Source organism: Coffea arabica, chromosome 3c (assembly GCF_036785885.1).
Source record: "Coffea arabica cultivar ET-39 chromosome 3c, Coffea Arabica ET-39 HiFi, whole genome shotgun sequence".
Taxonomy (NCBI): Eukaryota; Viridiplantae; Streptophyta; class Magnoliopsida; order Gentianales; family Rubiaceae; genus Coffea; species Coffea arabica.
The window spans coordinates 11,225,965-11,238,177 of record NC_092314.1 but is presented as its reverse complement, the minus strand read 5'-3'; the positions used below and the strand labels follow the sequence as shown (position 1 = coordinate 11,238,177).

The window sequence follows — 12,213 nt, the reverse complement described above, 5'->3', positions numbered from 1 at the left end:
TTAGGGGTTTCGCACCGTCCTAAGGGAAGGGAACCCCATGCTATAGAGGCTAACTCCTCCACGGGCCAGCCGCGGGCAGTCACTCCAGTGCTCATAGAGCTGAACAACTTGATGAGGGTGGGCTACCCCTACATTAGCCAAAGCATCTGCTACCTTGTTAGCCTCCCTGAAGCAATGAGAGAATCTAGACGGGTCCCTAACCAGGTTCCAAATCTGCCGGACCTCCCCACGAATATGCCAAGGACACTGCAAACGACGTTGAAGAATGCCAACCAAGACCAGAGAGTCTAACTGGATGCTCACATCTGTAACCCCCTTCTGACCACATATCCGAAGGCCCGTCAAGAGAGCTAGTGTTTCGGCATGAAGACTAGATGTCGCCCCGAAGACCCCACCAAAGGTCGCCCCGCAGTGTCCCGTAAAACCCCACCCCTCCCCCCGCCTAGCCCAGGATTACCCTTGGAGCAGCCATCCGTGTTCAGGGTGAACTCCCCCTCTATAGCTGGTTTCCAATAAACCAATTTAAAACCAAAACTCCCACGTGACTGAGATGCCCATTCACACAACCACAAGAATGACCGGGCCTCAACCCGCTCTTTGAGCTGACCTTCAAGCAAAACCTTAGTCTCCCGAAAGATAGCCTGACAAATGGAACTGGATTGCGGCTGAATACCTTCAAAAACTGCACGATTCCTTGCCTTCCAAAGATGCCGGCAGATAAGGCTCGGGAGAATATGGTAGATAGCCTGCCGTCTCTTCAATCTGGGCGAGGCCAACCACCAAGAAGCGAGGCGGCCCGCATGTACAGAACTGAACTAGAGATGCCACACAGCCCCTCAAAAAACCTCAAGACTGCCTCTGCGACCTGACCCGTCGAAAAAACATGTTCAAAAGACTCGACCGACGGATGAGAGCAACACCGACATTTGGAAGCTACCTGAAAACCAAGCGTGTGGAGCACGTCATCCAAGGGCAGTCGGCCCCATAGGAGACGACCCATGAAGAATGATACTTTCGCTGGGGTCGGCCTTTGCCAAACCCTAGAGAACATAAATGAAGAGTTACTAACCGGGCGTACCTCCTGATAGGCAGAGGCTAAGGAGAACTTGCCAGACCTTGCCAGCATCCATACTACCTCGTCCGCACTCTGTTCAGCAGGAGCCGACTTACTCAGCACCACAGCAGTAATATCCATTGGAAGCACCTGAGACAGGAGCTGGACATTCTAGTGACCCTAAATGATGAAGTCCTGGAAAGATAGATTCAACACAACTGGAAACCTAAGAAATAAAGCGCCATTCCCCAACCAATTATCGTACCAGAAATGACACGACCCGTCCTGAACCAACCACAGCATGGAGAGCTTGACCTATCGACTGACATCCTGCATCCGCCTCCAAGTTGCTGAAGCAAATGGGTTTCGCTCCGCCTGGCAAGGATGAAGTCCCCGACAATACTTTGCGCACATGAAGGTAGTCCAGAGAGACGACCCTGTCCGAAACTGCCACCATAGCTTGTATGAAAAAGCTGTATATACATCCCTGAGCCTTCGAAACCCCACACCTCCTTCCTCGGGTGGAAGACACAGTTTACTCCAACCCATCCAATGGTACCTGAAGCCCTCCGACGACGAACCCCATAAAAAGTTGGAACAAGCTCTCTCTATGATTCTAAACACTGCTTTGGGCATCACTGCAGCAGAAAGCAAATGGATTGGAATAGCGGAAAGAACATGCTTGATCAGAGTGAGCCTCCCCCCTGAAGATAAAAACTTTGACTTCCAAAACAAGATTTTCCCCAGCACCTTTTGACACACCTCCGCAAAATAGCTCGTCTTGCACCTGCCAATGTACAAGGGGAAACCTAAGTAGCGAGTGGGAAATGCCTGCCGCGAGAACCCCGTAATCCGCTCAATTACCCTACGACGGGCCACGGACAGGGACGGGTGGACCAAATAACCACTCTTTTGAACGTTGAGCATTTGACCGGAAGACCGCTGATACGCATCCAGTACCCTCATAACACGACGAAGAGCTGTCGTGGATCCATTAGTAAGAATTAACACATCATCTGCAAACGCTAAGTGGGTTACCCCCGAGCAACCCTGGGATACCGTAAATCCCAAAAATGACGGCTGGATCGCCAGATTATTCAACCCTCTTGAGAGAACCTCTGCTCCTATAACAAATAGTGCAGGGGAGAGCGGGTCCCCCTGACGGAGTTCCCTGAAAGACTTGAAAAAGCCGTGTGCTGCCCCATTGACCATGACCGAAAACCAGACGTTTGAGATCAGGCGCCAAACCATGTCAATGAATCATTCGCCAAATCCAAACTTCCTCAATACCCCAATCAGATTGAGCCAAGACACCCGATCATATGTCTTGGTCATGTCCAATTTTAGTACGACATTCCCTCCTCTCGACTTTTTCCCAATGTCCGCAACAATTTCTTGCGCTAACAGGTAGTTCTCCATAATGTTCCGGCCCCGGACAAACCCCGACTGCTGGGGGGAGATCAGCTTTGGCAATAGACCAGTTAACCGGTCCGTCAAGACACGCGACAGAACCTTATTAATGAAATTACACAGGCTGATAGGCCTAAAATTAGAAAAATCTTGAGGATTGGATACTTTCGGAATAAGGACAATAGTGGTCGAGGTAATAAATCGCAGCAACTCCGCCTCACAAAAGAAACTCACCACAGCATTATACACATCCTGGCCGATGACCTCCCAAGCAAAGGAAAAGAACTTACCGGTGAAGCCATCTGGCCCTGCCGCACTGTCCCCATCCATAGCATGTATCACCCAAATATATCACAATTTATAATATTCAACAATTAAGATTTTCTTTTGAGTTACTTTCTGTCAAGGTAAAGTATCAAATACCATTCTCTTACAAACAACATTGGTCTTTATTGTTGTTTGACTTAATGAGAACAAAATTACCTTTCTTTGCATTTATTCTTTCATGAAAATTAAGTTTCTCTTATTTCTTAACCTCTTATTTCCTTTTTAATACACATGGTTAAAACAAGTGATTAACCATATATCTTTATGTGTATTATAAAGGTTTGAATGGTTAAGAAATTCTTTATGAAAGAATTAAGAATGAAATGCTATAAAAATAACTCAATCTCAATTTAATGGGACTTTAATTCATGATATAGCAAAATACACTTCAATATTTAAGTGTCACAAAAGAAAACCTTTTAATGGTGCTAGTTAAAACTTGCAACAATTTATTTATGACTTTCATGCAAGATTTAACTATAAAAATTAGGGTTTGAACCCTATTTTATATGAATATGAGACAAGATGAGCAAACTATTAAATTGCTCATAATTCTCATATTCAACCTCTATATTAGCAAATATATCCATATTATGAGAATGATTTGTTCATTCTCATAAAAATGCTAATTTAAAACTTGTACCCAAAACAAAGGAGAATGAATTTAAAAGACAAGCTAATAAGAATGCCAAAATCATTGGAATGAAACACTAAATTGACAATCAAGAACTACATCATACAAATGTTATGAAGTTTGTACCTTGATTTTGAATCAACCTTATGTCAATTCAAATAGTAAATTCAAACCTTCTTATGGACAAGGTTGCAAAATGAATAGAATTTACTTTCCTTAATCATAAGACTAGTAATCTAAACAATAAATTGAAGAAATAATTCGTACATGTGGGCATAGAAATATTTTTTAAGTTACTGTCTAATTTACCATCTTATGTCCATTAATCTCACCAAAATAATTATCTCCCTGTGGGGCTGGATAACTATTTTAGTGAATTAATTGCAACTTGATACAGATGCCTGTTTTTTTAATCACTCAACAATATGTGAAAAAGAAATACAAAATTTCTCCAAACACCAATATATTTAAGATGTTGTGGCTACTCCTAAGTATACGACATTATAAGAAAAAGTGTCAACTAGTCAATATGTTGACCAAAAATTCATAATTCCAATCACCAAATTGTATGTGATGAAAAACTTTTCATATCAAATATTTAGGATGCTGTGGTTACTCCCAAATATATAATGTAGAAGTGAATTTCTTAGCATGGCATCTAGTTATTTGTCAATAGTCAAAAAACTTTATATTGACTAAATTTCATTGAGTTTTCCTTTCCTTTTATAATCACTTAATCTTATGTGATAAAAATTCCTCACACCATATACTTGAGATGTTGTAGCTACTTCCAACCAAACGATGCAAGAAAACATCAAATGAAAATTTATAGAAAATAAGTAGCCAACTTGTTAACTAGAAATCCTTGATTTTAATCAATAAACTATATGTGATCAAAATTGTAGTACACCGATGTCTAGGATGCTATGGCTACTCTCAAACATATAGTGTGCTAGACTTTATAAGGCTATCAAAATAGTCAAACAATCCATATTTTGACAAAAATTTCTTAATTTCCTGTTATAATCACCAATCTTTATGTGATTAAAATGCATCAAATAATTGAGATGCAAGAAAAACTTTACAAAGGAAATTCTATGAAATTCAAATGAAATCAACCATACTAATGTTGACATCATAATATGAGATAAATGAACATAAGTGTAGTGCACAAAAATACTACATAATTTCAAATAGTAACAAGAACATAGAGGCAAAACTGATATTGAAATCATGCTTTTAGATATTTATCTCATAATAAGGTAGTAGAAATTCAATAAGAATACAGATCTATTCATATGAAGTCAGCCAATCATCTTGCAAAGATTAATTTAATACTAATCCTTTTGATTGCTGAATATAATAGTTCTTTATATGTTTCTCGAATTGTTATATTATATTGATAATAACAATCAATATATATAATGCTTACAATCACAAATATGTAAGTTCAAGAAACATTCAAATTACTTGCAATCCTACCAGATTATTGTAGAAAATCTGAATGAATTGCATAGTCAAATAAAATATCATATGAATGATACATATTGAGAAAATGGACCATAGATCCCATGACAAATTAAATTCGATTCATTCAAACTTGATACAAATCTCAAAAACTTTTATCAGATTGCCAATAAACCATAAAATTATAAGGTGAACAATATGATTAGAGGGTGGTTCTGATACCACATGTTAAACAAATGATGTACATGTGAATGTACTACGCAGTGGAAATCTAAATACATTTACCTCTAACCATTGTTATCAAGTACAACTTGATCTGTCCTTGTGTGACGCCCCCACTTCTCCCTAAGGCGAACCAAAGGGTATCTGCGGGACGCCTGCCTAACTCTCGCCAGGACTCAAACAATTCCATCCAACTTATATCCGGACCACACAATACAAATCGATAACTTAGATACAATAAATGCGGAAGTGTTCAAACTTAATAACAGTCATCCAGTCTCCAAACCACACGTTAGTATATATAATACATTTCGTCCAAAGGTTACATTTCCATACCAAAAGTACAATCCAAAACCAAAGGCATAACCAAAAGTAATAGCAAGCCCTAAAACAAAAATACATCAAGAGGGCTGCTCCATTTTAACTCCGAATTCAAACCTGTTAAGGAAAACAAATCTACAGGGTGAGCAAAACGCTCGTGAGGCCAAGAACACACATGCAAACACCTAGTTCAGATAACAAGCCCAATTAACAATTCGGTAATAGCTTGCAAGTAATTAATAACGCCAACAAAAATGTAACCAGAAACAATTCAAGGATATAGAAGCTCTCAGGAGCTAAGTTCCACATTTGCCGATGTCATTTGTATATCTCCCCGTGATGGCTCTCCGTCACCCGGGTTGATATTTTCATATCCGTAGTTCACCACTTACTTCTCATCCGTCCACCATACACCACTTCGGGCCCGCACGACATTTATAAGGCGATACTTTACGAGTATGCCAAGCGAGATCTCTCAATAGATCAAGCTTATCATGTGAATCTCATGGTTCACCGAGGTTCCCAACCAAACCCATGCCGGCTCGGGTTCCAAGGTCGGCTTATGAGTTTGGGCGTCCCCCATGTATCATGTAAATGTCGAGGAGATTCACTCCATCGACGTATGCAATCATAGCATACCATGTCATATATTCAAGCATTTGACAGTTTTAATCATATATTTCAAGTCATATAAACCATGCAAAACATATCAAACATGAGTCATTTGTTCCAAATGAGAACGAGTGCGATTAAGTACACACTCGACTCCATTTTTCAAAATCCAATAGACTAAACATGTAATCAGGTAAGTCAAACAGGAATCAAGTCTTTAGAGTTCAAGTAGGCATACACTTGACACTCACCAAGTTATGCAAGCAAGTAAATTGAAGGAAGAGTTCAAACTTCCACAGTAGGGTCCTCTTGGAGGTCCTCGTGCGTGCCTGAGCAAATAATAGTGAATTATCATCCATATCCCAAATAACGAGGAATAATTCGTTCACTAGTATTACTCTAGGGAATTCCGTGAAAATGAACCTCAATTACTCGTAAATCGAGGTTCGAGAGAGGTTTGATAACATTCAACAATATTTAAGTCTTTATCTAGGAAATCGGGGATAAAACGTTTAGATAATATCAAAAGAATAAAGAGTTATTGAAAAACTCTATTTCCTTGAAAGTTGAAAAATTTTAGTTTTGTTATGAATCTTTGAAAAATCGTAACTCACTCGGCATAAGTCGAGAATTGGAAAACTTTATACCGTTGAAACCTCTTAGAAAGTACTACAAGTTCCTAGAAGACACTTTTCCATGAATCGGAGTGGAAATTGCTCAAAAATGAGCCTAAAGTTACTGTTCCAAATCACCCAGGATTGAGCCGGGGTTGGTTTTTCGCTAATTTTGAAAATTCGGCAGAATTCACTCGTTGCAAACCAGCCCTTGAAACTTATAGCTCAATTAGAGGTGCAAGTAAGGTTTAGGACAGAACAAACGGATCGAGAATCGGAGTTTCGAGCACCAAGATATGGTACCTCAAAGTTGGGAAAAATTCAAGACTGTTACAAAATTTCCAGATTTGGTTCCGACTTTGGACCTTTTGTTAAGTGTCGAAACGGACTTGGATTGACACCAAATTTTGCAGTATACTACTCCTATATGAAGGGTAACTCTCTTTCAAATCTCATGGAAAAATACTGATGCAGATACGGGTGCGCAACCACTTCAACCTTGGGTCAAGGACAACATTGACGGTCCGATGACAAGATCAAGATCCAAGAAGGTGAAGGAAGCTTTAAGAGCCTTGATTATTCACCATACAAGCAAGGAGCAGGCTAAGTTTGAAGAATTGATGGACCATGAAGTTACCTTGCTCACTTGTACATTTGAAGTGCAAGAATGATCTCCTACTTGGTAGATTAGTTAGTAGTTGTTTTAAGACTGTCTAGTTTAGTAGTTGTTAGGCGTTGAGTATTTTATTACTTATTGGGCCTTATCGGAAAGCCTTAAAGAGCTGGCTCTTTAAGCTCTTTATGCGCACCGAATTTCTTCCAGGTTTATGTGGGCCGGATTTTGCCCTAGTTTTAGCCTATAAAAAGGCACATCTTGTATGAGTAAAAGACAGAATATTTTACAACCAGAAATCGTGAGGAATTTTCCTTCAAATTCTTAATCGAACTTACTCTTGAATTCTTGAGTTCATTGCTTAGGATTCAAATCTGACTTTATCGATTAGCTTGTTCCCTAATCGTGGTGTCGCTTCATCCATCCTTATTTGCTTAAGGTTGCTGATTACCTTTGTGTGTCAGAGGTCTTGAGTTCATGAGAACAATCGAGTTCAATTTCTGTTGGGAGAAAAGATCCAACTCTGATAATTACAAGGTTGGGAGGTTCTAGGAGGGTCTTCCCCTAGGGTTGCTCATCAAATACCCTCGGAAAGGTGGTTAATCAATCAACCAAAGTTTGGAAAATCCTTAAGGCAATCTGTCCAAAGCTAAAGTTTTCAAAAACGAGGCAATTGCCGTGCATTGATCATAACTCCCTCAATTTAACTCGGAATTGAAAATGGTTGATAGTGTTAGAAAATACATTCATAGGGCTACAATTTCACAGAAGAAATCGTTTTAAGTTTCAGCATGCAACTGGTTCAAAATCAAGCCTCAAGTTGCAGTATCATCAAATCATTTCGGCAGAACGGAGAAACAGGACAGCCGACTTCAGATGAATGGTGTGGCTCACACACCTAAAACCAGAATGTGCATTATACACCGTTGGAAACATGGAAACGTCTAGTTTCAAATGCCGCTAACGGCACTTGATTTCAACGTCGGAGTACGGAGTTATGGACGAAATACAAACACTGGTCTGGATTACGGCGAAACCGTTTTCCAGATTACTAGTTTTTGAAATAAATTCGTTTGACCCACCAAAACTCAGTATTTTTCAATGAAAATTTTTACACAACTACTACAACATATAAACAACACAATCAAGCCATTAAATTCTCAAATTTCTGCATTAAAGTGACCGAACAGAACAGGGGTAAAATGGGAACTTTTTGCTTCAAGAGTTCAACAACGTTTCTGGCCACAATACACCTTTAATCTACTTCCTTAAGCTCTAATTCAGCAATAAAACCATCATCAAACATCATCACAGCCATCAACCCAAAGTGGGAGTTCATAGAGCCCACATTTTATTACTTATTGGGCCTTATCGGAAAGCCTTAAAGAGCTGGCTCTTTAAACTCTTTATGCGGACCGAATTTCTTCCAGGTTTATGTGGGCCGGATTTTGCCCTAGTTTTAGCCTATAAAAAGACACCTCTTGTATGAGTAAAAGACAGAATATTTTACAACCAGAAATCGTGAGGAATTTTTCTTCAAGTTCTTAATCGAATTTACTCTTGAATTCTTGAGTTCATTGCTTAGGATTCAAATCTGACTTTATCGATTAGCTTGTTCCCTAATCGTGGTGTCGCTTCATCCATCCTTATTTGCTTAAGGTTGCTAATTACCTTTGTGTGTCAGAGGTCTTGAGTTCATGAGAACAATCGAGTTCAATTTCTGTTGGGAGAAAAGATCCAACTCTAATAATTACAAGGTTGGGAGGTTCTAGGAGGGTCTTCCCCTAGGGTTGCTCATCAGTTGGTAATCAGAGCATCAGGTTAATTCTCTTTCAATTGAAGTTATTCATATCTTATTAGTTTGTGTCTTTTGTCAAAAAAAAAAAAACTGTAGCGATTACTGTTCATCGGTACTGTTCCGAAATACTGTTCATCGTTACTGTAGCGTACTGTTCACGTTACTGTTCATCCGAGAAAAAAAAACTGTTTGGGTATTGTCTTTTTGTGTTTTCTGTCCAACTTTTGTTTTGAGTCTGTTATACTTTTGTTCGGGTTGTTAGGGTTTAAAGACAAAAAAAAAAAAAAGAGGTTCCAGCTTCAGGTAGAGTTTTTTGTTTTCTAGGATTCGTAAAAATTCTGCTTTGTGTCTTATTACTTATAGGGTAATTAATTCTGGAATTTTTGAGAGTTGAGTTGTTTTAAAAACTTCGAAAAGGAAAATTGAGAGTGAGTGTGTTTCCTTGAGTGATACACGAGTGCTTTGCAAGGTAGACTAGGATACACTTGTTTTGCAGGTTTGATAATATCTCTCAAGAGGGGAACATGCCTGAGCCGTCTGAAACCGACGTGTCACTCAAACTGGTGCTCCAAGCGCTTCAAAAACAAGTGGAGAGACAAGAATTTGTGACGACACAACTATCCGACAGGTTGGCTGCCATTGAGATGCGAGGTACTGGAGATATTCCCAATAGAGTTTCAAGTGCTCAGAGTGTTGAGCATGATGCAGATGATGAGGGGTATCATTCTAACACCTCATTCCGATCAAGGAAAAGCCACAGGGAAGCGAGGGAAGGTCGAGACCGACCTAGGAGAATCGATGACAATCTTGGTTCCATCAAGACTAAGATGCCTACCTTTCATGGGAAAAATGATCCTGAAACTTACTTGGATTGGGTTAGGCGAGTTGAGCAAGTGTTTGAAGTCCACAACTATTCTGAAGAGAAAAAGGTGAAACTTGCGGCTATTGAATTTGAAGATTATGCATCCATTTGGTGGGAGCAAGTATGTGCCATAAGAAGGAGAAATAGGGAACCACCAATTGACACTTGGGCTGAAATGATGTACAATCGACTCCAACGACTCACTCAAGGTTCTAATTCGGTTGATGAGTACCACAAACAAATGGAGGTAGCGATGATAAGGGCCAATGTCCAAGAGGATCTGGAAGCAACCATGGCGAGATTCCTTAATGGATTAAATCCTGAGATTAGGAAGAAAGTTGAGCTTCAAGACCACTTTGAACTTCAACAAATGGTGTCTTATGCAGAGAAGGTGGAAAAGCAAGTCTTACCTCTAAAGACACCTAGTGGCCGAACCACTACATCCTCTTCCACCCCTTGGAAAAGAAATCAATTGCCAACATCCAGTGCTTGGCCAAGGCAAGGTAATAGAGAGAGGGAAAACAAGCGGATGGAACAACCGTCCCATCCGAGTGCAACTTCTTCTAAACCAACCCCGCGGCCGACTCTTCCAGGAGCAAATACATCTACTAACCAGCCAAAGGCATGTTTCAAATGCAAGGGAATTGGCCACCTCATGGCTCAGTGTCCTAACCGAAGCATCATGTATATGAATGAAGAGGGAATGTGGCAAAGCGAAGGAGAGGAGGAATATGCGGACATGCCACCGCTTGAAGAAGAGGGGAAGGATGATGACCTGGTTGAAATAGAATAGGACCCCGTGGCTCGAACTATGGTGACTATGAGAGTGCTAAATGCACAAGCTCAAGAAGATGATCTCCAACGGACCAACATTTTTCATACAAGATGCAAAATTGGAGATGAGGTATGTCTCATGATCATTGATAGTGGCTCTTGTACTAATTGCGTAGCTGCTGACTTTGTTGAGCAAAAACACCTTCCATGGACTTACCACCCTAAACCCTATAGACTATCCTGGTTAAATGATGGGGGGAAGTCAAGGTGACCAAACAAGCTTTAATCGCTTTTTCTATTGGTCGGTACAAGAACCAAGTTTTATGTGATGTAATTCCTATGCAAGCTAGTCATGTCTTGTTGGGACGTCCTTGGGAGTATGATAGACAGGCTGATCATATTGGACTTACCAACAAATATAAGTTCATTATGGACAACCTCAAAATCACTCTTTCACCATTGACACCTACACAAGTGTATGAAGAACAATTGCATTTAAGAAAAGAGAGAGAGAAAAGGCAACCGAAAGAAACAAAGAAAAAGCCGAATGAGAGAGAGAATGAGGGAAAAAATAAAGTCGAGACCGAGTTGAGTGAAAAAGAAAATTCGAGTGGAAAAAAACTCAGTGAGGCCGAGAGCTTGAAGGTGAAAAAAAGGAATTTCTATACAAGTGTGCGTGAGGTAGATATGGCTTTGAATGCACAAAGTCTTCTCGTAGTACTTCTGTACAGGGAAGCTGATTATTCTTCTTTTTATACACTAGGCATAACCGATTCTCTTCCTAGTGCAATCTACTCTCTTTTGCAGGAATTCAAGGATGTGTTTTCGGAGGAACTACCGAAAGGATTACCTCCAATTCGAGGTATTGAACATCAAATCGACTTTGTTCCTGGAGCAATTCTACCAAATCGACCAGCCTATAGAGCAAATCCGGAGGAAACAAAGGAAATCCAAAGGCAAGTCGATTCCCTCCTTGAAAAGGACCAGGTTCGTGAATCTCTTAGTCCTTGTGCAGTTCCCGTTATTTTAGTACCTAAGAAAGAAGGGACTTGGAGAATGTGTACAGATTGTCGTGCAATTAATAAAATTACTGTTAAGTATCGTCATCCCATTCCTAGGCTAGACGATATGTTAGAAGAATTGCATGGAGCAATCATTTTCACTAAAATTGACTTAAGATCTGGATATCATCAAATAAGGATAAAGGAAGGTGACGAATGGAAAACTGCTTTTAAAACGAAGTATGGTCTTTATGAGTGGCTTGTGATGCCTTTCGGCTTAACAAACGCCCCAAGTACTTTCATGAGATTAATGAACCATGTTTTAAGGCATTTTCTTGGAAAGTTCGTTGTTGTTTATTTTGATGATATATTGATCTTTAGCAAGTCTTTAGAAGAGCATGTTGAGCATTTGCGACTTGTTTTAAGTGCCTTGCGTGAAAATAGGTTATTTGCTAATCTGGAAAAATGTGTCTTTTGCACTCCTGAGGTTAACTTTCTTGGTTA

At 39.9% G+C, this 12,213-nt stretch overlaps 1 protein-coding gene across 1 annotated transcript; it reads right to left on the bottom strand.

Moving 5' to 3' along the window:
* On the bottom strand, positions 1-2,266 carry LOC140037805 (uncharacterized). Its single transcript, XM_072082934.1, has 4 exons — positions 1,382-2,266; positions 1,079-1,204; positions 396-815; positions 1-246 (listed from the first exon to the last, which is right to left on the bottom strand). Exons 1-4 carry the CDS (start codon positions 2,264-2,266, stop codon positions 1-3), a joined length of 1,677 nt encoding a protein of 558 aa, XP_071939035.1.
* Positions 2,267-12,213: the final 9,947 nt, after the last annotated feature.